A 26,254-nucleotide genomic window follows, 5' to 3' on the forward strand; every position below is an offset into this window, starting at 1 on the left:
CCTTTGTCTACTAGGCAAGCTCCTTATACCACCTTCAAGTCTAACTCATCCGCCTCCTCTTCTCAAAGCCTTCCGTGTTCCCCCTTGTACCAGGTAAGTGCTCCTCAGTCCTTATCTTACTGCCTGCTTGCCTGCACCCCCAGCTATTATGTTGTGTTTCTGTTCTCTTGACTGCCTGAGAGTTCCTGTATTCTTCTATCTTCAGGGTCTAGCAGAATTCCTGTAGGCACAGAGTTAGAGCTCAAAAAACATTTGACTTAATATTAGGCTCTCATGGACCTTGGCCCTCTCTCTGACCTAATCTCATCTTGGCAGACAGCTGCTAGATTTTTTTTTTTCTTTCATGAACATCCTCTTTCACCTTCCAAAGTAAGAGTACAACCCAGGGAGGGCTGAGAGAAGAGGGGGGATTGGTAGTTTGCCTTGCGTAGTGTGTGGCTGAAGACCAGGAGGACAGCTGATCACACTCTGGGTGCTCTGATGTTTCTGGGTAGCTCACCGTGAAGTGAGGGGGCTAAAGTGGCGGGTTGCAAATTCAAATGCTGACAGCAGCACCATAGGCTGTGTCAGTGAGGAAAGTGAGCCAGGAATAAGAAGAAATAGTTTAATAAATAGTACTGCATGCTGTTAAAAGATGCTAATGGCTTAAGTGTCAGAGGAGATAACCAGAAGGGTAGGGGTTGTCGTGAGCTGGGAAGTGTTGCCCTGTCTAGAGCAGCAGCTGCTCCCAGGCTCTGGGTTGTTGCCACACACATGTGTGGGTCCAGTGTTGCCAGACCATCTGGTTTATACAGAGAAATGGGTTTTTATTAAAAAAAAAAAAAATGGCATGCATTTAAAATTTAAGCTTAATTTTGTTAAAACATCAGGCAGACTAAATACAGCTTGTCTGAAGGTTACAACTTGTGACATCTGATTTCATGTTGGTGCTGCCCCATGTCTCACCTCTGGGTTTCTGCTGATATGTGTGGGACCTGTAGCCTGTTACCTGATGCTTGCTCCAAACCTCTCCCTCAGTTTTACTCTTTCTCCTAACTTGATGATATTTTCTCTTTTTTACCTGAAATTGATAAGATTGTAAAAGGGACTTTGAGACAATTTATAGGATTTTAGAACTTCATGGCACTGTATTTGATTGGGGACGAATATTCCTTCAAAACCTCTATTGTTTCTTCTTCCTTGGTGCTGATGTATCAGGGTGTGAACCATATGAAAATGTTTTTATAGGTCAAAATGGCATTTTCATATGATTCAATTCAGCATGTCTAGCACTTGGGAAATTTTCATAATTAGAATCAAGTATAAAGGGGAGAAGGGAGCAGAAAGGTTTTCCTGGAGTAGTTATGAAGAAACAGCAGTAAGATGAAAATGTTTAAAGCGAGCCACATACCTCGACCCCATTATGTTGTCTCATCCTGCCCCCATACAATGGTTTTGCCTAGATTGAGCTTTGGGTTGGTACCGTCAGGCATCCAACCCATCTCACTGTGTCTGCTCTTTGGGAGTTCAACACAGCTTCAGTTTTCTGTGTAAGTACTCATGGGAGAAAGTTCTGTCTCATCTACATATTGAGAATAGTGTTTCTTTAGGCCTGCTAAGAATTTATCAAGACTTATCCTTAAGCCTTCTTGTCTTCCTGCTGCAGCTGAGCTCTGCAGGAAGGCCCATCACTATCAGATAGATAGGAGTGAATGCATTTGGTGACTAACCTCTCACACGGCTTTTAATTTCCCATCGTTCTTTTTTATCAGGCCCCATTTTTTTATTATTTAAAATTGAGTTGAACTTAGTAAGTACCTCTGTAACATACCTCAAAAAAAAATTTTTTTTGAAGCAGGGGGAACTAGGCAGGGTCTAAAAAAAAAGTAGCCAAGTGAGTACATTGGAGGGAGTGCTCGGTTAGCATGAAGTTAACTGGGTTGTAACTCATGGAAGAGGAGAGGCAGACAGCATAGAATGGGGAAGAACTTCTAAGGGTGGAGTAGTTTGGCTTTGCGACCCTGGTTGTGAGAGTATCTTCCAGGACGGGGAGGGGTTGGGAAAGCCATCAAAGCAAGCGTTAGCATACCGTGACACTTAACGTTTCAGATGTCTGCAACTTGGAGCACTCAAATGAATTTCTGCATGGCCAATTATTTAGTGCCTGTCTGATTGCAGTTTCATACAGACCATGGTCTAAATATAAACAGAGACCACGCTATATCCCAGCATGACTGTGTGAAGGATTTAGGTACATATCGGATACTCAGTGTTTCTGGATCTGGGGATGAAATATAGAGACAGTACTTGAGGTGTACTGGTGGCTCTAGGGAACTAAGTAGATAGTTTTTTTTTCATTTATGTATATTTTCTGTTGCTTACAGAATGAAATTAGAATGAATGTTTTAGGATAAAGGGAAAAGGGAATTTTGATGTTTTGACAGATATTACAGTTTTATTTTTTCAACAGTGGTCATAATGGCATATGCTGATACACTGATATATAAATTACTTTTTGATGGCATTCACTGTTCTTTTATTCATTCATTTAGCTTTGTATAATATGGATAATACATAGACAGTATTGACCCAATGTAAGCCATTATCTTGCTTAAGGTTTTCATCATTCATGTCTTTAAAATGCTTGGTTGAAACAACCAAAAATTAATTGTTTCTGTGGTTATTTAAGGACTGCATATTACTGTGAGCCCTGAGTAGCCACAGTCTACTGAGTCATGGTATAAAGGACTGTCCTCTTTATAAATACGTCTAGTAAATAATTATTTTTGCAGTTTTTAAAATTTGTCTTTTAGCTAGTTTATCTAAAATGTTTTGAAGAGCCCAATGACTAGTTTTCAGTTTTATTTATAGTCTTTGAGTCTGGCAGGTATGGGGAGGAACAAGATTGGACAGGCAGGTTATACACACCAGAAAGAGTATGGCAGGTCTGTAGATGCCTGCAGTCTGGAGGCAACATGGCAGTTAGTAAGAACTCAATATTGAGATGCTACTTGAGTGGTAGTAAGACTTAGTACACCCATTTTTCAAGTGAGAAAACTGAGGCACAGAGGGGTTCTTTGAACAGATAGGTGTGCTGTCTGTTGCTGGAGTGCCTAGAGCCTGCCCACGATAACACAGCTAGTGCAGGCAGAGCCTGGACTGACCACAAGTAGGTCCGAGAGCTGCGCTCTTCACTACTGCTCTGCCACTGCCTTCACACAGACTGTGCATCCGTGTGCTGATTATCACGTGATGTCTCTTCTGGGAAAGCTAGGAAATAAAGTAGCTCCAACTTGATTGCAGGGCATGATGCACCCAAGACAGGCATTTATCTACTATATCAAGTAGTATGGTAAAGATACAATAAATCTATATGATTTTACCTCTTAAACTACCCATCAAGAAGAGGTAACTAGTAGCAAATGGTGAGTCTGAGTAAAAACTTAAAAAGTAGTGAATAAAAGCATGCTGGACTGCAGGCAGACTGGATTCCAGGTCAGAGCTCTGCCCCTTATTGGTATACTGCTTACGCCTCAGTTTGCTCAGTTGTAAAATGGGGGTAATAGTAGTATGCACCTTAAGGTTGTGTGAGTTTTTAAAAAAATAATATATGTTAAAATATGCAGTGTTCTTCGTACCTATTCAGTTATCAATGTGTACTTGTTGTTTTAGTATTAAGGCTAGAAGGACAGTTTGCCATATGGGTCCTATCTAATACATTAGAAGTAGTCATTTAAGGAGTTTTTCTCTCCTTCCAAAAAAGACAAATTATTAGAAATTACTGTATAAGAGAAATTATAGAAAATTGATATGAATGACTTAATGTGATGTCTTGCACTAGGTGGAACTTAGTGCTCTTATTTAAATGTATTTTGGTGTAAATTTTTTCATGTTTGGCCAATAAGAATAGTAATGAAACATAAAGTATGCTAATTAAGTACAGGACAGAGATCAAATATTCTGTTCTGCCTGTGTTTGCCGTATAAGGAGATAGAAAGTTTGGAAACCATTGCCAGGTCAGAAAGGAGCCCAGGTTTAACCGTCAGCCTGAAGCAGGTGATTTGAGTCTCTGTCCTTGTTCACCTTGACGTTCTCCATGTGGCTCACCTTATCTGGCTTTTCACAGCAGGGTCACATTTGCCTCTGCTCTTGCCTCTGCTTCAGATGGTTACAGCTGTAAGAGCTATAGCTGGACCTTGCATTTGTGTTAATGCACAACTTTCCACCTGACATAGGAAGAGCAAACAGTATTCATCTCCATCTTGCAGAGGAAGAATCTGAGACCTAGAGATGTCGAGATTTGATTAACGTCATGTAGCTGGCTAGGGACAGAACTGGGAGGACGTCGTTTTTGGCTCTACCCAGTGCCCTCTCAAGCATTCCTATGTATTTGGACCAAGGCTTGGGTTCTTTGGTAACCAACCCCAGCACCTCAGGATGTCACCTGGATCATGGGAATGTAGAGATGCAAGGGGGATCCTCTCATTTTACCTGTGAGGGAGGGAAGTGAGCTCCTGGGGAAGTCAGAGGCTTTCCCACTTCATACTGATAACTTTTGGTGCAATCAGCTCCAAAACCCAGGTCATTTTGCTGTGAGTCCTGGGCTTTCCACCCTAAACTGAAACAATTGTCTCATGTCTGTGTAGGAGACTGCTGGATGCTTCCAGGGAAATGACTGTACCTAGACTTCACCTCACTTCTGTTCTGCCTTCACCATCCCATCCTTTATTGGTTTTTGAGGGATTTTCATGGATTTTCTGAGTTTTCTCACTTTAAGAGCATACAAAGAACAAAATGGCTGTTCTGGTCTCCTACGTCTTAAATTTCTGTGGCATTTTCTCAGAGTACAGAGAAACTCTGTACATAGTACAGGGAAAGCATGATATATTTTTTGTTCCTAAACAGAGTGAAACACTAAGATATCAAGGGAGGAAGAAAAGCAGGCAGACTCTGAAGGGCACAAACAGCCGAAACTTAAATAAAAACATTCGTTCTAACTTAGTCTTCCTTCCCCACCCACATCCCTGAGTGCAGTAAGCCTCTCAGCATATCATCCCTGGGGAAGAAATTTTCCCTTCAGTGTCTTCATGAAATAGTTAAGATTTTCTGGCTAAATACCTTTATTTTTTTCTAGGCTACATCTTTAAATATGGAATTCAGCAGCCAGACTGCTCCTCTTTCCCCTTCTTGTTAACCCACATCTACCTGCAACACTTTTCAAATAGATGTCAGAAGCAAGAGTCTGAGGATGGAATTTTGCTGAAGGACTAAGAGGACATGTCTCCTTGATCCCTAACCTTACGGAGAGGTTAACCTCGAATTGACAGAAATAAGAATGATATGAGGGTGTCTGGCGTTTTTGCCCCCAAATATGAAGTAATATAGTTCCAATTTGTTGATCTTCATATTGCTAGTAAATTGGAGGCTCTAATTAGAATTATGAAAGGAAACTGTTGTTAAAAATGTTAATATACCTAACATGAAAGCGGATTCAATTTAAGAATGTGATGTAAAATTCTACAGTAGAGAAATCTTAACCTAATGAATCAAAAAATCATTCTACCGTAGGCTCATCTACTTTTTAAAGTCCTTATTATAATATATGAGAGATGAAATCTTTGTGCTTGCTTCTTGTTTTCCTCACTGAAGTCTGAATGTGGAACAGAACGAAGCAGTTACTAACCTGTTTGTCAGTAGCCGGGCAGTTTTCTCAGTGCCTTTCCTGACATGTTTTAACATGATTTCTTAAGAGACCAGAATGAGGGTTGTCCTGTTCTTTGTGGTACAATGAAAAGACTGAGGTTCTTTTATCAAAATGAGGCAATTAGGACAGGAAAGAATATTTTTTCTCTTGGTCTCCTTTTTAAAAAGTGGATGGAAAGATTATGAAACAAATTTAACTTTTAGGTCTTAGAAAACAATTATGAGGGACTTTGGATTTAACTCATCTAATAGAGTAAATGTGGTTTAAAAAAAAAAAAAAATTCGCTAGATAGAGTGATAGCCAAAAGGTTGTTTCCACTGTTGAAGGCACAGATGCAGTTACATGTTCTGCCTGCCTTGAGTTAGAAACAGTGAAGCTTTGTGGCCCTTGTCTCAGAAAGTGCTGCCTCCCGAGGAGGAGGATCTACACGTCTTACTCAGTCGGCATTCCAATTTCTACTTTGTCCTCAAACCTCAGACTTAAGCGGAAGTACACTTACAGTCTTAATCAGTGCTGTGTCCTATCACCATGGCTTTGAAATTTAAAAAATTTAAAAAATTTTCATTTACCTTTCATTGCGGTGGCTGGCTGTCCATTCACCTGGTACGGGGTGTCTTCAAGTTGAGACAGGCTTCTTGTCTCTAGAGTATGCCTTGAAGCTAAGGTTGGCTGAGAAGTGGGTTTTCTGGTAAAACATAAAAAATAAGCATTTTTTCTCCTTCCAGAGAAGGTGGATTGTCCTTTGGGGCACCCTTTCAAGTTCTCCTGCCCGGGAACAACCGGAGCAGCTAGCTCTCTTGCTACTGTAAATGACTCATGTCTAAGAGTAGGTGAGATTTGTACACTAGGGAAGAGCATTTCCTGAACCTGCAGGAATCAGATGGTGATTCACCTGAAGGGAACACAAAGGGCTGGAACCTAGAATGCCAGAAGACTGAGCAGTGGGAGATGAAATCTCAGGTTGGGTCCAACTAATCGGATCCAATTTTTAGGTCTTTTTTTTTTGGCTTCCTATTGCTAATTAGAAAATATGTATTTACAGCCTTCCTGCTAATTAAATTCAGGATTTAAAGGAATAAGAATATATTTTGAGAGATAAAATTAAAAAAAAATATTATTCTACATATTTTTAAAGACTAAAATTAAAATGCATTTATAGTAGTAATTGATAACTTTGAAAACCTGTAGTCTTATTTTAGAATCTGATGAAATCTATAGATCTATTTTCATATATACATATTCAAAATTTTAAATAAAACTACTTAAGGATAGGTTCACTAAATCCTATGAATACTGTTCATCAACATAACACAATTCGTTTCATTCTTTTTAAAAATTGCCCCACAATGACAAAATTATGCAATCAAATCACTTTTTTTTTTGTAATTAAGTTTGGAACTTTCAAATAAAAATTTCCAAAAGATTCTGATATTTTCTTGAATGCAACATTTAAATAAATAAAATTTTAGCAAACGGAATCAAAACCTATTGTTATTATGGATGGTGATAAATGAAAATAATCAAAGATGGAAAATTTTTTGAAGTTAATAAATCTATAATAGGTATTCTTGGTGTTTACTTATACCTTAAGTAAATAATATTTGATTTTTTATCAAAATTATATTTCTCTTATTGCCTTTTCCTAAACAAGCAAAAACAGAGAACTACAATTTGAATGTTTTCATTCTATTTAGGGTAGATTAAATATGCTGTGGATGAGTAGCTGGTCCTAGGGAAGTTTTCTGAATAAAAATTAGCCAACTTAATAATGGCTCAATCTTAGAAGAATTTGCCAGATTTATAAATAATCCTTCATTTAGGTTTGCCTTTCCTTGTGCTTTTTTGTGCTTCTTCCCTATGGATTTTACTTTTATCATTTGAAGCCATGGCTTTGCAGTTTGAGCCAGGAGGGTTATGCCATGCAGACCTTAGTTTGGGAGACTTATACTTGATCCATAAATAGTAAATAATGTACTGCTCATAATTCAAATTCTTACTGCCACAACAACTAACTGCTGAGTCTTTTTGGCAGCCAGCTGGCACAGGGATCAAACCCTGGACCTTGATGTTGTCAGCACCACTGAGCAAACCAGTCAGCCTAACTGCCAAGTCTCAAAAGCATCAATTCAAAGAAACAATGTGCTTTGTAGCTCCCATAAAAGTATGTTCAAAGATCTTTTCTGCAAGTTCTGAGGATTATTACCCTAAATTTCCAGTGGTGTGTATAAAATCACAGTAGGTAGCTTATTTGGACAAATGTTTGGCAGGCTTCTGTTGTGAGAATAAAGGCAGTTCTGTTATCTATCATAAATTTAATACATTTATTACCTGGGTTAACTTCATCTTACTAGGGTCAACAAACAATACAGTCGGCCCTCCATATCTGTGGGTTCCGCATCCCTGGATTCAACTAACTGCAGATCGAAAATACTTGGGAAAAAACCTGCACCTATACTGAACATGTATAGACTTTTTTCCCTTATCAGTATTTCCTAAACAGTACAGTACAAGAACTATTTACATAGTATTTACATTGTATTAGGTATTATAAGTAATCTAGAAATTATTTAAAGTATGCAAGAGGATGTGCATAGATTATATGCAAATACTATGCCCTTTTATGTAAAGGGCTTGAACATCTGTGGATTTTGGTATCTACGGGAGGTCTTGGAACCACTCCCCCACAGATACCGAGGGACAAATGTACTGATTTTTATTTTACAGAAAATGCCTTTTCTTTGTAGAAAACCGTTGATGTTTTTGTTGTACTTTTTCACTTTGAATTTGAAAGGAAAATGTTTTGATAAATTAGGATTACATTAACTGGTTTTGAGTGCCCTTTTAAAAATACCTGAAAAAAGGCGTAGTGGGAAAGGATTATGGTAGGCCCTTCTAAATATGAAGGGCCTGTGCATTTTTCCTGTATAATGAAGCATGTGTTGGTTTTTAAGAAGAAGAGGAGCTGATGTCTCTTCAGTACAGTAGGTGACCTCCTTTTTCACCTCCCAAGGTGGGCTTGGGATAAAATAGGCTTTTCCCTTCCTTAATAACTTGGTACATAGAGTGTCTGGAGACACTAGCTTAACAGTCAGCTTGGTGTATTTCAGTGTTTCTTTGGCTGGTGGTGCAAACTAAGTCTAGTAATGGAAAGTTAACATGAGGCAGCCTTTATGCATTAGCCTTAATGTATATCATGCCAGTCTCAAGTTAGGACTTGTTAAAGCTGGTATTACCTAATATACAAAAAGGGAAGTGCTACACGTTTAGTCACGAAGAAAGTGTAATGCTTTGATGAAAACAGCAGCTAACAACCAGCCCATAACTTTATTAGTGTTCACATCATCGAAAGATAAACCTGCGTAATTTTTTTTTCTGCTGATTTTTATAGCCAGTCTCACATTTCATAAATGCCCCAGGAGACTTTATAGAAGTAATTACCTTGCTGCTTCATTGGAAGATCCTGTTTAATGCAGGGCAGCTCTTTTAATAATATTGTTTAGCCATTACAAACCCCCAATTTATTTTGAATACAGGACAACATCCTGGGGTGTGTGTGTGTGTGTGTGTGTGTGTGTGTGTGTGTGTGTGTGTGTGTGTGTGTGTGTGTGTGTGTGTGTGTGTGTGTGTGTGTGTGTGTGTGTGTGTGTGTGTGTGTGTGTGTGTGTGTGTGTGTGTGTGTGTGTGTATGCATGTGCATGTCTACCACTGCAATGCTTACAAAAGTTTGTTTTGGTTTTGTTTTTTTCCTAGAGGTGATTTTTAAAAAAAATATTTTTAAAGATGTTAAGCCTACAGACAAATTGAAAGAATAATTCAACTAGATTTTATCTAGATTTTCAGATTATTACCGTTTTTCACCACTCCCCACCCCCACCCCTCAACACATACACACACACACAGACATACACATTGTGGGGGGGGGTGTTTGGAGTTGCAGTCATTGTCACAAATGTATCACCCTTAACTACTTCAGTGTATATTTCCCAAGAACAAGGATTTTCTCTTACTGAATCATAATATTATCAGTCAAGAGATTAATAGATTAATGTTGAAACAATAATATTTAAAAATATTCAGTCTGTATTAAAAATTTTGACAATTTAGAATTTTTTTTTTTTTGACGTGGAACCCAGTCAGTGACCGCAGGTTGCGTTTAGTTTTACTGTCATTTTAGACTCTTTTATTCTTTAGAATAATTCCTCTGTTTTTCATTTTTATTTTTTCTTTACTCTCCTTGGCCTTTGGAAATTGGTTGAATCTTTATTTGCTAGGTCCACTGTGGGTTGTGTAGCAAGGGGACGTTGAAATGTTTCTGAGGCAGTTTGGACATAGCCTGAAGTCTGTATTGGGGTTTGGAATCTTGAAGTCAAATAAGAATATCTGCAATCTTGTTTTTGGACATATGCCTGGTTCATAGATTGCTAATTGCAAAGTCAGTGCAGCCACACTCAAGTTTTCTTTGGGATATTAAATAACTTATTCAACGAATCCTGGCTATAGTGTCTTTAAAATGAGGATTCTGCTTTAATCACAGAATTTGGATAGGGATTCCCATACCTTACTGATTTCTCAAAATACTTTCTTAAAGAAACAGAGGTACTCAAGGAAAGAGTGCCTTCTAATATCTTCCAAGGAATTAAAAATAGGTAAGATTGCTGATAAGACTTTCTCAAACCTGGAATAAACCCTTTTTTCATGTGAGACATTAGGCAAGTGTATTACCAAAGCTTACTTTGGTCTCCTAGTGGTTTCTCTATGGCATATGACTTCTTCCTCTTTCTACCCTTCTTTATTTGGCTTCTCTGCCTTGAGGTGCACACTGGGGAGCATGCCTGAGTCTCCTCTGGTATTGGAAGGCATAGCATTTGTGTTGCAATCTCATTTTTCTCTATCACTGTAATCTCAGATATATCTATTTCTTCTTCAAGGAAAATGCACATATAAAGAGTGTCATAGTCCTTTGTAGTACACTAACTCATTATTATAAAACAAAGACAAGCAGGGATCTAATTAAAACATAGCTCAAGGTGATCTACCATGAATGCCAATGTCTTTTCCATGTAGCTGGAACATACAAGGATTGCAGTAAAATCATCACCAAATCTTACTGTTCCATCTCTGTACACAAGTCAGTCTAATTGTGGCTCACATCTAGTAGCTAAGAATTTGTGCCGAGTATAATTATAACAAACCCTTTAATATTCCTTTGATGAGATTGGTATCTTTGGGTCCCTATGCTTGAATTACTGTGTTTAATCTGTCATTTGAAATGATTTGTATCTATTAGGTCTGGTTTACATAAAGCACTTACCTTTCTCTGGTATGAGAACTTCATTTGTGATGGTTGATTAGAGACAAGGAATGATTTGGAGATTGCCTACATCTGACACTTGCCCTCTTATTGGTGCTCTGTCCTGTGCTGGGTGACTTGACCCCTTTCCTCATCTTGCTTGTGAGAGGCAGGGTCGGGCCATGACAAGACAAGTGATTGTGGCCACGAGGACTCCAATTTGTAGAAGAAGAGTAAGTGAATAAATGGGGATGTCTGTATGCATGGTAAAGTCAGAATGATTAAAAATTGAAAATACTCTTCAATTCAGAAGTTAAAGTGCATCCATAGTACTTGGGTTGCCTTTAGAAAGTTTCTGGTTTCCCTTTAGTGATGAACCAATGATTGCTTGAGATAGTTTTTATAATTTTTCCCCACAGTTTCCTCTCCTGTAAAGGAGGAACTTAGGACTCCTTTATTCCAAACTATCTGAAATTGTGGGAAAGTATAAAAGCTGGGGCGAGGGTATATGGGGAGAGAAGGGAGGTGGTCTCGGTGGGGTTTCTGCATTCAGGTTAATGCTTTGTTCACTTTGTAGTGCAGGCATGTTTGGTTTTAGAATGCAGTTGCACAGTTAAATAGAGAAAGAGAGTAATGTGATATATATAGGATGTAAAATAATTTATATAAAAATACATAAAGCTAATATTAAGAAAAACCCCACAAAGCTGTAGAAGTATTTAGATATACATTAGATGAAATTGCTCGAGATGTTTACCACTGAGTAAGGACAGGTACAAACATCTAATATTTAAACTGAAGTTCAAAAATTAAGGAAGAAATTCTGTTACTGTGCCTCAGGATGTTACATTCGTCAGTTTGTTATAGGAGTGGCGAAAGTTCACATGCTGAGTGAGGTATGGAATTTTTTTAAAAAACTGGTTTGCCTACCTACTTTAGGTCTTAGATTCAGTTTCGTTTCTCTTTAATATTCCTGCCTGTTTTCGTTCTCTTTTATTACTCTTCCCCATCTTCTCAACTTTTATCCCTACCTTTTTCTCTTGGTGTTCCCACCTCCCCCTCACGCCCTCTTTTTTAAAAATAAATACTTTATACTGGAATGAGCTGGGGGAGCAGGGAATTAGAAAACCGTGTAAGGTGGGTGCCTGAAGGCTGGCACGCCCGTTTTCCAACGAGGCTGGCTCTCCCGCCCGTGCTTACGCTGACACATGACTGCACTTCTGCTCGGTTTGCCACTTCACGTGGAGCATTCACTCTGCCCTTCACAGCACGGGAAGCAGCTGCTCTGCCTGTTCTTACAGGTCCTTGCGAAAAGCCGAGGTGGTATAACAGCTGTTCTGTTTCTCCACGGAGCTCTTAAGTTGACTTGTCCTCTAGGGGAAGGTAGGAGTTGCTTCTGCTTCTTCCTTTTCGTTCACCAGCCTGGGCTCCACCCCACCTGCTTCTTAAAGTACCATTAACCTTACAGTTGCAGATTCACCCACTTGACACTCAGCATGTGAGTGTGTTGACTGTTGCCTCTTCCTAAGTCTCTCTTCTTCCTTGGTCTCTAGTACGCTGCACTTGCTGTTTCTCCTTTTGATTCACTGATACTACCTGGTCCCCCAGCCCCAGGCGTCTTCCCCTGTTCTTCAGTCTGCTCTGACCCCAAGACTTGTGCAGTATGGCCTCCAAGGTTCTCATCTCATTCCTTATTCTCTCCCTGTCACAGAGAAGTTGATTCCCTTGGCCTCTTACCAGCCCTGTCTTCAGAGCCCTTTCCATATTTGCCCCTGAGGTCTAGACTCTCTGACCTGGTTCTCTCACTGATACCTCGAATTCAACATACCCCGAATCTGCCTCCTTGCCTTCCTTCATGATCCACCAGATTGCTCAACCTAACGAGGGGCTCTCATTTGGAGGAGAAGGGGGTATAGGCATTATGGACCCCATTGAGAACACATTTTATGTATAATCACATACATTTTACATATAATCCCCCCACTTTTAGTGATCTTAGACTCTAATCTCAAAACCTCTGTCTCTGGAAATGTCCCTAAGGTTCACATCAGATTTTTTCCCCCTGGTTCTTGCCTGCACAGATGGAAGACTTGATTCATTTCCTGGCCTCAGTGGCTCTTCCTTCAATCCAGCTATCCACCCTATTGTTGGCCAGTTGATTCTCCTAAAGCACAACCTAGAGAGCATGCAGAAATCATCGGTGATGCACTAGTGAAGTCCAGACACCCCTGTAGTGCTCCACTGTAGGATCCTGCACTCCTTCCCCAAGCTCATTTTCTATGTGAATTGCTGAGGGCTCAGGTCCTGCGTGTCCCCTGCGCCCCAGCCACAGCACAGTGCCATTCCTGTCGGAGCTTTCCTCGAAACAGCTCACTGTGCTGCAGTGCTCTCTTCTGAATGCTCTGTTTTCTCCTTCAAGTTCCAGTTCAAATTTCCATCTCCTATGAGTCCTTCTTCAGTTTCTCCATCTGGAATTGGCTGCCTTTCCCTCCGAGCTTCTGTGGTGTGTTAATTATGTCTCTCATATCACTTGCCCCATCTGGACTCCTGTGGTCTGTGTTCATTACCAGTGTGCCACTTCCAGAGAGGCAGAGGCCCTGTACCCAGGTAGATGAAGGAATGGCTGGCTAAATGAACACATGAATTCACTCTTGGGGATTTTACTCTTCTCAGAAGCTCTCGAGTGCTGGAGGGACCCCTAAAGTGCTCATAGAGTGCCACATCAAACCATCTGTACTCCTGCAGCTGCTGTAGCTCATCTGCATTGAGAACTCTCCCTTTCCCTCCATAGCCACCTCCTTACCATTCTCCCTGCAAAGGCTCGATGTCAGCCTTTGAAGAGTTCTGCTCAGCTTGACTGACATGACAGAGAGGTGGTATACCAGAGCAGCTGAGGTGCTAGTCTTGAGGCCACCTGCCTGGTCTCAGTCCCAGTGCTGCCTGTTTGCTGGTGGAGTGATGTGCACCATGGGAAAGGTTTGCCTTGTGCTTCAGTTTTAAGCATTTTTATCACCAAGAAGCCTGATAGTATCTGCCTCATAGGGTTAAAGTAAGAATTAGAAAGATGGTAATCTTTGTAAAGAGCCTAGCACAGGGCCTGGCACACAGCAGGCATTCAGTAAATGCATGTAAGCTGCTGGTGCGAGGTCTTGGGAGGTGCTTGTTAGCTTCTAGGTCAGGGCTTGATAGCCAACAGCCACCTGGGCTGGTTACAACCCCCACGTGAATGTATTGTTTCTGTGGGGTCAAGGTGTGTGGGAGTGGCAACAGAAGTTTTAAAAGAAACAGGAAATACAGCATAGGGGACTGGAGTTATTATTTATCTCGACATTAGAAGATTTGGGGTTGTCAATATGGTGGTTAAGAATATGAGCTTAGAAGCCAAAATCTGAAGTACAGCCCTACCCCCACGACTTGTGAGCTGTGTGACCCCATGCAAGCTAATTAACCTTTCTGTTTCTCAACTTCTTTATCTCTAAAATGGAGATGATGATAATAGTACTTTATAGGTTTCCTGGGATTATTAAATAAGAAAGTGTATTTCAAGCTCTTTGTGCACCTGCCTGGTACATAGTGCATGTGAGTAATATGTGCTGCTTTTGTTGTTGCTGCTGCTGCCAGTTTCACTGCTGCTGTTGTCACTAGCTAGCAACCTGGGCCCAGATTCCCTCCTGTGCCGACAGTTAGCATTGAGTAGTAGGCACCCCTTTAAGTGAGGCATAAACTTTCTCGGTAGCCCTGGTTCTTGCCACCTCCCTGTCACTTTACAGGTGTCCTGCTTTTGTTTGTCTGCTGTGGACCACTCCAACTCTTGGGCATTCAAATCCAAGAGGACTGTGCTGTGAATCAGTCTCAATGGAAGTATGAACCTTAGGGAACATTTAGCACAGTGGTTCTTAATGTGTGGTTCAGACCTGTAGCATCAGTGTCACCTGGAAACTTGTTTATAGGCCCCACTCACACCTAGTGGGGTGAGTCTAGCAATCTGTGTTTTAAGAATCCTTTCAGCTGACTCTGGTACCCACTAAAGTTTGCTAATTAATTTAACATGTGTTCTTTATTCATATTACCTACATTTGGTTTCCATGTAAAAATCAAAATGTTGCGATATGTTTCTGCAGTTTCCTGAGTAGGGCTGCTGTCTTCTAAGCATGCATTTTCTTTTCTTTCCTTTTTTTTTTTTTTAAGATCCCCATCTCGGACTAATTATTATTTATTTTTATTTATTTTATTTATTTATTTATTTATTTATTTTTATTTATTTTATTTTTTAAATTTTATTTTGTCGATATACATTGTGGCTGATTATTGCTCCCCATCACCAAAACCTCCCTCCCTTCTCCCTCCCCCCTCCCCCCCAACTTTCTGTTTGCTTGTCCTATCAACTTCAAGTAATTGTGGTTGTTATATCTTCTCCCCCCCCCCCCCCCACACACACATGCATTTTCTTAGATATTAGACACTGTGTGGTTTGAACTTTTCTGCTCTGGATGTCTTATTCTGTTAAGATCCATGTAAATTTTGATCTATTAACTTTCTGAAGGAATACAGTTTACTTGGGGGTAATGGTTAGACATTTTTAGAAAGATGTTAGAAAGTTATGAAAGGAACAGCTTTTAAATGGATATAGAATATATGAAATGATGGGATTAATAAGAATGAATACTTCTTTTATAAGTTATGACCTAATGACTTTATCAACCTTCTATTTTCCCTGAGATGAGAATTAACACTGTTTTTCTGCCTCCTCCTCCACTCTTTACAGTAATTTTCCTTGGTTTCCTAAGAATTCTTCTGTGTGTGGCAATTACACCTCTCTCCCCCAAACTCCCCTTCACCTGGAGGATATTTGGAAGACCTTATCCTGTTTATCCAGTAAAAATAATTACACTTTATTTTTTGACAAAAGCCCTTATGTTCTGAGCTCTCATACTATAATCAAAGCTACTGCTTTTTTTCCTTTTTATTCTTCTTATTCACTTATGACTATGTTATAGCCTCCCATCCTATACATATTTTAGAATTTAGTACTTGTGGTTGCTAGTTTGGAAAGTTCTTCATTTTGTGAATGTGATTTTAAGATATCTCTAATATGCCTCTTTTTAGAGTTCTTGGTAGATTATTTCATTTTACAGATCAGTCATTCTGCTTTTGACTATAATATTAATATAATATAATGGAATGACATACTTATATTTACGGAGGATGGATTTACTGTTGAAATTTTATCTTGACAAATCTTTCTAAAAAACAATACATTAGCCATACCCACATTTAGTGGAGATTGAAAGTGTTAATAGAGGGGAAGTACATAGGTTGTGTCACGAAGCATAGCTTACTGTTTAACATGGGTGGCTTGATGCAGTTACTTATAGTACTGCAGTGTAAGGGTCTACTCGTGATTGTGTAATGTACCAGTAGAGGTAATCTGGATTTAATAACATACTTAATGGTAATAATTTTTTTATTTGAGAGAACAAAAATTAGACATCAAGAGTACTTTCTAAAGGAGAGTTTTGGAAATTATAATATGCTACAATTACAAATTTTACTTAGCGTATGCCAACAGTGCATAGTTAAAGCATTTTGTTGATAGCTTTAAACTGAAATGTTGATAGATGGTAGCTCCCAAGCTATACGTGTAGTGTTTAGTGATCCTGCTTCCTACATGATTATTCAGTAGTGAACCCAGGAACACTACCACTCCTCATGCCCCTATGTGCATGCTATAGGACAGCAAGTGAAGAGTGTTTGAGCTTTCATTTGAAGAAATTTATGTCATTTTTTGATATTAGCATCAAAGAGAATTGGTTTCCCTTTTGTTTCTCTAATGCATAAAAATAAAACTCATCTGGTTTATTTTATTGAACATTTATTAATTGCACAATGAGACAGTCTCAGCCCTCAAAAATATACATAGGTTATTAGCAGAGTAAATATATACATGAGCAAGCAATTACAATGCAGTGTGATACAATAATTGAGGTGTGACAGCCTCCAGATGAGGAAATGATTGGATCTGATGTGGTTGTGGGAGGTTGGCCAGTGAGATTTCAGGGAGTAAGTCGTGGCAACTTAGGGTTTTACAATGGATAAGAATTTTCTAGGGAGGCAAAGGGAAATTTGCATGTGCAATGGCACAAGGGCAAAAAAGGAGTGTGGCATATTCTGACAGTTACAGATTTATACCAGAGTGTAAAGTTCAAGGGATAGCAGAGCATTTAGGAAGTGAGGCTACAAAGGTAGGCAAGTTCTAGGGCTTTTAGGGCCTTTAGGGCCTTTGAGGCCGCAGGAGGCCTGAGCTTCACCTAATAATGGTCGTGCTGGAGCTAGTGACACATTTACAGAGCATTACTACTCTTTTGTGTATTTTCTCTAGAAGATATAAATTAGTATCCACAAATCCAGAAAACCACATTTTACTTTTTGAACCACAGAGGGATCCAGGAAAAAATATGGAGGTAACTCAGTGCAAGTAGGTCATATGCTTTGAAAAATCTCCCAACGTGATGTTATTGATTTTGGGTCAGCAATTACATCTCTATATGTACCAAGAATGGCATATTCTATTTAAAACATCTGTAGTCCATGGTATGTGGGGAGTATTGTGGAAGATGCCAAGAAAACATGACATGACTGTCCTTCAAGAATTCTAACCATCTTTAGGGGATGCAATCAAGAATACAGCTAACTGGTAAAGGGAAATCTGCAATGAGGATCCTAACACACATCCAAACAGTAGGAGAAATAATTATTTTCACCCAGGTGGGTGGGGCAAGGGAATAGGGGGTATGGCCTAGGGGTGGCTTTGCTAAATAGGTGGCATATTCCACCACCATTACAGTATTTGCTGGGCAGAGGGAGAATTTCAAAGAATAACACAGCATTCTTGTTCTTGAATTGTACACACTTAGGATATAAGTAAAGTGATTTAATAATGGCACTTGTGCCTCCTATGGAATATTGTTGTAACATGAAAGAGGCTCTTAGAAATTGTAAGGAGAAAATCCTACACCCAGGATTTCAGAGGTCTTTCTGACACACTTTCAGATCCTCGGACTTTTCATATCTGGCATCCTTTTCAACCCCTGGCTTCAGTTTTCACTGATACACTTTGGAGTTTGGGTTGGTTTGTTTTTAAATCAGCAAGTATCAACATTTGTGGAATGCAAAAGCTGTAGTGTTGTTTAAATTATGTATGTAAAAGAATGTGAGGTGTTTAGAGGACAGGTTTTTAGAGATATACATTTCTCCTTAATCTTTTCTAAAATTTAAGTGAATGATCTCAAAGATGACCTCTAGTGGCCATTTTTTGTTGCATTCTCTTGATAGTTCTTTCTCCTTATGGATAGATCTATGTGGAGTTAAAATTTATATAACCTGGGCCGGCCCCTTGGCTCACTAGGAAGAGTGTGGCTCTGGTAACACCGTGGGTTTGGATCCTATATAGGGATGGCCAGTGCGCTCACTGGCTGAGCGTGGTGTGGATGACACCATTCCAAGGGTTGCGATCTCCTTACTGGTCAAAAAGAAAATTTATGTAACTTTTTTTCGTATACTAGCATAATAAAATTTAAGAAAGCATTTGTTCCAATCCCTTTTATTTTATTGCTTAAATTTGATTTTCAAATAAATTATCTTTTGAGGTCTCATCAGTAAATAGAAGTTAATCATGTATGAAGTTGTCAGCCTAGGGTTATATTGTCTGTCTGACTGCTGTGATTTTCTTGGCTTGATGCTGTGGTCTTTCTCCCTCTCATACATGGTTTCTCATACAGCCTTTCTGTGAACTTTTTACATAAGAATATGTATATCAAGGGGTCCATACAAACGTTGGTTGTTGCCAAAAAGAGAGTTGTTTCTTTAGCAATGAACAGTTGATTTTGCAGTCTACAGTCAGTCCTACTGTTGGTTTGACTGTGAGTATATGGAATTCTGGCAAAATGAAGTGGAGCAAAACACACAAAAAAGACGACCACCACAACAAACACTCTGCCTTCCAGCTTTTTGTTGTTTTTGCTGTCTTTACTTTTGGACTTTCTGTAAGAATTATATACTTTTTTTGCAATCACCACATAAAACAGAAGCATTAGGACAAAAACAGTCCAGAAAATACACTGGGATATGTAGTTTACCACTTGATGCCACATCAGCCCCAGAGGCCCCTTTAAGGAGGCGCACTTTTTCACAGAAGACGGCGTTGCTTCCTTGTTGTTCAGGATCATATTTGGCAGGGAGATGAGGAACAAAAGGAGCCAGATGATGATTGAGATTCTTTTTGCAAAAACAGGCTTTTTCATGAAAAAGTTTCCAAAAGGTCTAATGATCTTGAGGAACCTGTCAAAGGCTATGAGGCCTAACAGCACAATGCCCACGTACATGGCCTCATAGAAGATCACGGAAGAGAAGCGACACACGAAAGCTCTGAGTTGCCAGGGTCCGAGGTGTGAGTCTGAGAGGATTTTGAAAGGAAGCATGAGTGTCATTATCACATCGGCCACCAAAGTGTTTTTGAGGTAGATGATGAAGGTGGAAGAGCTTGGGATGTGAACAAACACCCACAGGGCCAGAGTGTTCAACAGGATGCTGGTGAAGAAAACCACGGCATAGAGGGCCGGGATCACCAGCTGCACCACCCGTGTGTCTCTGGGGCAGCGCTCGGACCTGTTGCCTCCCTGCAGCACCGTGGCGTTCATTGTCTCCAGTGTGAGCTATTACACATAGACATGTACACAAACGAGAGGAAACAAAAAGCTCTTTGTGATTTGCAAATGATGTTTTTTAAAATAGACTTAGGTTTGTAGCTTGTTAACACCCTGCATTCTATTCAGCATATTCCAGTAGATCTGTTGAGAAGGCAAATATTGTTCCTGGCTAGAATTTTTAAAGCACATAATACATTTTTGCTACTTTTAACAGTATCATTACTTTCACACCCTTGTGAACTCCAAATAATAGGTTCTACCTCAGTCACAAGTGCTGCTTTTAACATGGCTATAAAACAAAGCCCCATTTAATAAATAATACATTATTAATTATCATTAATACATTAGATTGCTGTACATTATATAATTCCTTATGCTCATAATATATGGTTTGTAGAATGTTAACTTTAAAGCATCTTTTTCCTTAAGCATACTCTACCTTTTATAAGCAAGCACACTCATAATAAAAATTGAAATTCACCTTTGTTTGGGAGGACACTCACTCAGTTCTGTGTCTTCTGTTTGCAGCAGTCATCAGTTCAGCCTGTGCAGAGGATATGAAGCAGATGTCATTCTGTCTCTTATACTGGGCTTCCTTCCTCATTTTTACTTGTGCAATGTGATCCATTAGAACCGCTTCATGTTCAGACCTTTGGGGGATTTGCTAATAGGAGCTTTTCGTTGAAACTTATACAAATCTACTATGACTTGAGTAAATGAGTTCATTTGCAAATATCTTTATAATTTTCTCATAATAATTTTCCTGGAGTTTATCTTTTCCATCTACATGTTGAAGGAACTTTTTAGTGCCTTTTGTATATAATTATAGGAGGTAGAAAAATGAAGCCAATAGCCCCAAATTACAACTAAGTAGGAGAACAAGACTTGACTACAATCAGACACAATTATCTTCTGCATCTTTGTAGACTGGATTTTTCAGAAATTTGTGTTCAGGAGGATGGCCTGTTTATTTCTGCAGAAATTTGTCCTCGTCTTTTGGTTCTGGGATCTCTGAGAGAGAACATGACATATTTTCTGAGAGGTAAAAGGGCTATTAGATCCAGATTTGGGGCTTAGAAACCCAGACCCACCAATTATTTGGTACTAAATTATAGACAAATGATTTGGCAGCTCTGTGGCTCAGTTTCCTCATCTGTGTGGTGGATTTGAAAATAATATCTACCTTATAGTGTTGTTGAGAGGATGAACTGCTTGCCTTAGAATAGTGCTCTCTGTGTAGGAAACAGCCAGCCACACACTTACATGGAAATAGTATGTACTATTTTGCTTATTAGAAAGCCATTTTTGAAAATCTTTTGTGCATTTGATATTGTATTCCAAGTGCAGAAGACTTCAGGAATGTTATCAGTCAGTCTTGGGTCAAAGTCTATAAAATTTTTCCTTTAAATCTCTTCAAGTTTGAAGTTGTGTGTAGAAAAAGTTTGCTGCTTTCGTGTAGAGAAAGTTGTTGTCCATGACAGAAATGCTTCTCAGCCAGATGGGTAAAGGGAAAGAGGAAATTAGGAGGTCTTCTTGGGGATGTAGAGTTCTCCACGGTAAATTTCACTTCATGTTTTTTGCCACACAAAACGTAGGGTTAGACTAGACTGCGGGGCTGGGTTGACCAGAAATTTTTGGATGACTTGGCTGGGGATTCTGAGAATAAAAATTCCATATCCCCTTGGCATTTTAAAATATGAGGCAATACAATGCCTCATAATTTTGTTTGACACTACCTAATGGTGGCACAGTTTGAAAAATTTCTCTTTGACTCGAATAAATTGATCCCTGGGAATACAGATTCAAGATTCATTAACATAATGGAACATAATTTAAATATATGTCTTTAGTTTGCTTCAGCAGAAGGAAAAAAACAAACTTAAAAAAAGTAGAGAGGTTTAACCTACATAATTAATTTTAAATTTCCCTACAGCCCCAAAATTACTATCTACAGGAAGGCTTGCAGGTGTTTTCACTTTAAACAAGGGAAACTGTTTCACTTTAAACAAGGGAAATGTACAGGATAATTTCATAACAGGAAAACTGGAAATCACATTTTGGTCAAGTTTCAAAATGCCAGTGTGAGAAACTCTCAAAAGAGGAACCTATTTATGGTGCTCATTTCTAGAGTTATAGAAGCATATTTTAAATACGGTAGGCTTTTAAATATTTGACTGTAGTAAATATCCAATAAATTATTCATTCCTATAAAGTTTTCAGAAAGTTGATGGAAAATGCATATTATGAAAAAACTATGCATGGATTTCAAATTTTTTTTTTTGCACCAAAATAAACTTGTACTAACTTTAACATATCTGAACAGGGTCTAGTTTGAGGCACTAAGAAGGATAAAACATCAGTTTGAAAGAGTCCCTGTCAGGGCAACATGAATTCTGGTATAATTGAAGCAAGAACAAACATCAAATTTATGGTGAAGCTTGGGTGGAAGAATGGTGAAATCATTGATGCTTTACAAAAAATTGATGGGTACAGTGCCCCAAAGAAACCAGCAGTTTACAAATGCATAACTCATTTTAAGAAGGAACTAGACGTGTTGAGGATGCCTCCCATGATGGGAGGACCGTCACATCATTTGTGAGGAGAAAATTAATCTTGTTTGTGCTCTAATTGAAGAGGACCATTGATTAACAGCAGAAACAATAGTCAACACTATAGATATCTCAGTTGGTTCACATTATACAATTCTGACTGAAAAATTACAGTTAAGCACACTTTCTGCTCAGTGGGTACTAAAACTGTTGTGCCCACATCAGCTGCAGACAAGAGCAGATCTTTGAATGGAAATTTTAAACCGTGGAATCAGGATCCTGAAGCATTTCTTTGGGAATTCGAACAGGATGTGAAACATGGCTTTACCAGTATGATCCTAAAGACAGAGCACAATCAAAGCCATGGCTACCAGGATGTGGAATTGGTCCAGTCAAAGCAAAAGCTGATTGGTCAAGAGCAAAGGTCGTGGCAACAGTTTTTGGATGCTCAGGGCATTTTACTTGTTGACTTTCTGGAGGGCAAAAGAACCATAACATCTGCTTATTAGGAGAGTGTTTTGAGTAAGTTAGCCAAAGCTTTAGCGGAAAAACACCCAGTAAAGCTTCATCAGAGCATACTTCTCCACCACTGCAATGCTCCTGCTCATTCCTCTCATCAAACAAGGGCAATTTTGCAAGAGTTTGATGGGAAATCATTAGATATCCAACTTACATTCCTTATTTGGCTCCCTCTGACTTTTGTTTTTTAATCTTACAAAATCTTTAAAGGGCACCCATTTATCTGTAGTGAATAGTGTAAAAAGACTGCTAAATTCCTAGGACCCTCATCATTAGTGATAGGCTAAATGGTTAGTGTTATTGTTTACAAAAATGTGTTGAACTCGATGGAGTTTATGTCAAAAAATAAAGTTTGTATTTTTTACTTTTATCTTTTAATTCCATTTTTTCCATGAACTTTTTGAAATCCCCTCCTATGTTCATGCTTATTGTGTATTAGCTGATTTTCCCATAGTTCACAGCAGTGCCAGTGAGACCTCTTTTGACCGTGAGGTCCCATCTGAGAAGCTGCTCAGCAGGGCAGTTGGGAAGCACTGCCTTAGGAGCCAGAAAAGGGCTCAATTCCTTTTTCCAGCTCTTACTGTTCTTGTGACCTTGGGCAAATTGTTTACACTCTCTTCGAAGTAGTTGTCTTCTCTTTGCTATGAAAATAAATAATAGCATCTGCTTTATAGGGTTGTTAAGAGAATAACGAGTGAGCATTCACCACGTCCTCAGAATAATGACTTTAGTATGGTAGTGATATGGATTGAATTGTGTTCCCCAGGTTTTATGTATTAGAAGTTTGATCCCCACTGAGACTGTTAAGTGGGTGTGAAATCCTATTATGGTCATTGAAAAGTGGGGCTTTGAAGAGGTGGTTAGATTCTGAGGACCATGCCCTAATGAATGGATTAATAATGATGGTCATGGGTGTTCTGAGGGTTTTAAAAGGAGAGCACGTGAGAATATCTCTCTCACTGCTGCACCATCCTGCCATGTGAGACCCTGTGTTTCTGCCAAGGAGGACCCTCTACAGATGTGTTCCCTGGGACTTTGGTCTTTCCAGCCTCTGAAACAGTAAGCGACAAATATCATTTTCTTACAAATTATTTATGTTATAAGCAACAGAAACAGACTAATACAGAAAATTGGTACCAAGAGTGAGTGTTGCTTGTAACAAATACTTTAAATTGTGGAAGTGGCTTTGGAACTGGGTGTTGAGAGGCTGGAAGAATTTGAAGGAGCAGGCTAGAAAAAGCCTAGTTGCCAGTGGGAGTTTAGAAGACAAGAAAACCATGGGAAGTTTGGAACTTCTTAGAGACTGCTTGAATGGTGGTTCAGCAGAATGCTGATAGAAATATGGATGGTAAAGGCCATTCTGGGAAGATCTCAGATGTTGAATGGCAAGGAGCTTTTTGGAAACTGGGGCAAAGATCACCCTTGCTATGAACTGCCAAGGAACTTGGCTGTATTCTGTTCATGTCCAAAAGTTTTATGGAATGTGGAACTTAAAGATGCTGAACCAGGGTATTTGGCAGAAGAAAGTTCTAAGCAGCAAAGCATCTGGGAAGCTGTATGGCTACTTGTAATAGCCTATATTGAGTTATGGCAGCAAAGGCATGATGTAAAGCCAGAATTTAAAAGGGAAGCTGAGCGTAAAGATTTAGAAAATTTGCAGTCTGGCCATATGGTAGAAAAGCAGAGAGCATTTTCAGAAGAAAAATGGGATGGTGTCATTCAGTGACCATTTGCTAAGGAGATTAGTAGAGAAGAAAGGGATTATCAAGAGAAGGGAAAAAAGATCTTGAAGGCATTTCAGAGATCTTGGGGGCCAACCCTCCCATTAGAGGACCAGAAGCCTAGGGAGACAGAATGGTCTTGGGGAACAGGCCTGAGGTGTCCTCCACATATTTGCTGCCCAGGACTGCCTTGGGAAGCTGCTTCCAAAACCAGCACCCTGACTGCTCTAGCAGTAAATTGTCCCCAAGTGTGGCTGGACCCACAGCTATGAAAAATACAAGCCAGAAACCTTGGCAGCATCCACATGATATTAGGTCTGCAGGCTTGCAGAATGCCAGATCTGTGAAGGCTTGGAAGCCTCCACCCCAATTTCAAAGGATGTATGGAAAAGCTTGGGGACCTAGGAAGAGATCTGTTGCAGGGATGGAGTCACTGCAGAACACTTCACTAGAGCAATGCTGAGTGGAAATGTGGATTTGGAGTTGCAGCAGAAAAACCCGACAAGGCCATTTCTAGTGGAGCCGGGGGAGTGGGACTGCCATGGAGACCCAGAGCTATAGAACTACCAGTGTGCAACACCAACCTGGGAGAGGTAATGTATGGTGGGAGACCAGGGAAGCCATAGGAGTGGAGCTGCCTGAGGACTTGCGGACCTAACCCCACGCACCAGCATGCAGAGAACATCAAATGTGGATTCAAGGTACACGATTTGCCAGCTGTGAGATTTGATGCCTGCCCTGCTGGGTTTCAGACTTATTTTAGGACCTGTTACCCCTTTCTTTTGGCTTATTTCTCTGTTTTGGAATGGGAATATGTACCCCATGCTTGTCCCACCTTGTCCCCCATGCTTGTTCCAATTCCAAGAAAGTAGATAACTTGTTTTGATTTCACAAATGGGACTTTGGACTTTTGAAGTGAAACAAGTTATGACTTTGAGGATGGGATGAATGTATTTACCTTTGGGTGCCAGGGGTGGAATGATACGGGTTGAATTGTGTCCCCCAAGATTTATGTGTTAAAAGTTTGGTCCCCACTGTCAGTGTTAAGAGGGCAGAAATCCTATTATTGTCATTGAAAGGTGGGGCCTTGAAGAGGTGATTAGATTCTGAGGACCATGCCTTAATGAACGGATTAATAATGGTGGTCATGGGTGTGGATCTGAGGGTTTTGTTTTTTTATTATTATTTTTTTAGTTGAGAATTTAGTTTAATTCACTTAAATGAAGCACCTGAAAGTGCATCTCTCATCTGCCTTCCTGAAATTCTGATTTTAAATGCATGTATAAAAACACATTGAAAGCCAGCATTGGAAAAATGGTCTAGAAACATCAGTATAAAACTTATGTAAAAGACAATGATCCATCATTCCTAGTTCAGAATTCAGTTTAATTCCCTGAAATGAATTAGCTGGAAGTGCATCTCTTATCTACTTTGCTGAAATTCTGATTTTATCTATCTATCTTATCTATCTATCTATCTATCTATCTATCTATCTATCTATCTATCTATCTATCTATCTATCTGTTAATTATTGACTAGCATATTCCTGGGGTACGAAGCTGACCGTCACCACCTGTGTCCAAGATGTAATGATCAGATCAATGCTATGTCAGTATACCCATTGGCACAAATTGTGATTGTTCTTTGTGTCTACCACCCAACCTCTACCCTACCTCCCTCCCTCTTAACCCCTCCATCCCTGGCAACCCTAGGTATATTCTCTCCCTCTGCAAATCCAGCACACCACTGTGGTCCTTTTTTCTCTCTTAGCTCCCACTTATGAGTGA

The 26,254-nt window shown here is 39.5% G+C and overlaps 2 protein-coding genes across 2 annotated transcripts in view; one reads left to right on the forward strand and one right to left on the reverse strand.

The window, feature by feature from the left end:
* The window catches only part of MED12L (mediator complex subunit 12L), a 320,736-nt gene that overhangs the window by 200,968 nt on the left and 93,514 nt on the right, over positions 1-26,254 (forward strand). The gene's annotated exons all lie outside the window — the stretch shown is intronic.
* Positions 18,659-19,678, reverse strand: P2RY13 (purinergic receptor P2Y13). Its single transcript, XM_063098481.1, has one exon. The coding sequence runs from the start codon at positions 19,667-19,669 to the stop codon at positions 18,659-18,661; it is 1,011 nt and encodes a 336-aa protein (XP_062954551.1). The 5' UTR covers positions 19,670-19,678.

The sequence above is a fragment of the Cynocephalus volans genome, chromosome 1, assembly GCF_027409185.1.
Source record: "Cynocephalus volans isolate mCynVol1 chromosome 1, mCynVol1.pri, whole genome shotgun sequence".
NCBI lineage: Eukaryota > Metazoa > Chordata > Mammalia > Dermoptera > Cynocephalidae > Cynocephalus > Cynocephalus volans.

What these genes read in the sequence shown, in the direction of transcription:
- P2RY13 (XM_063098481.1), bottom strand. Translation starts at nt 19,669, where the DNA reads ATGAACGCCACGGTGCTGCAGGGAGGCAACAGGTCCGAGCGCTGCCCC.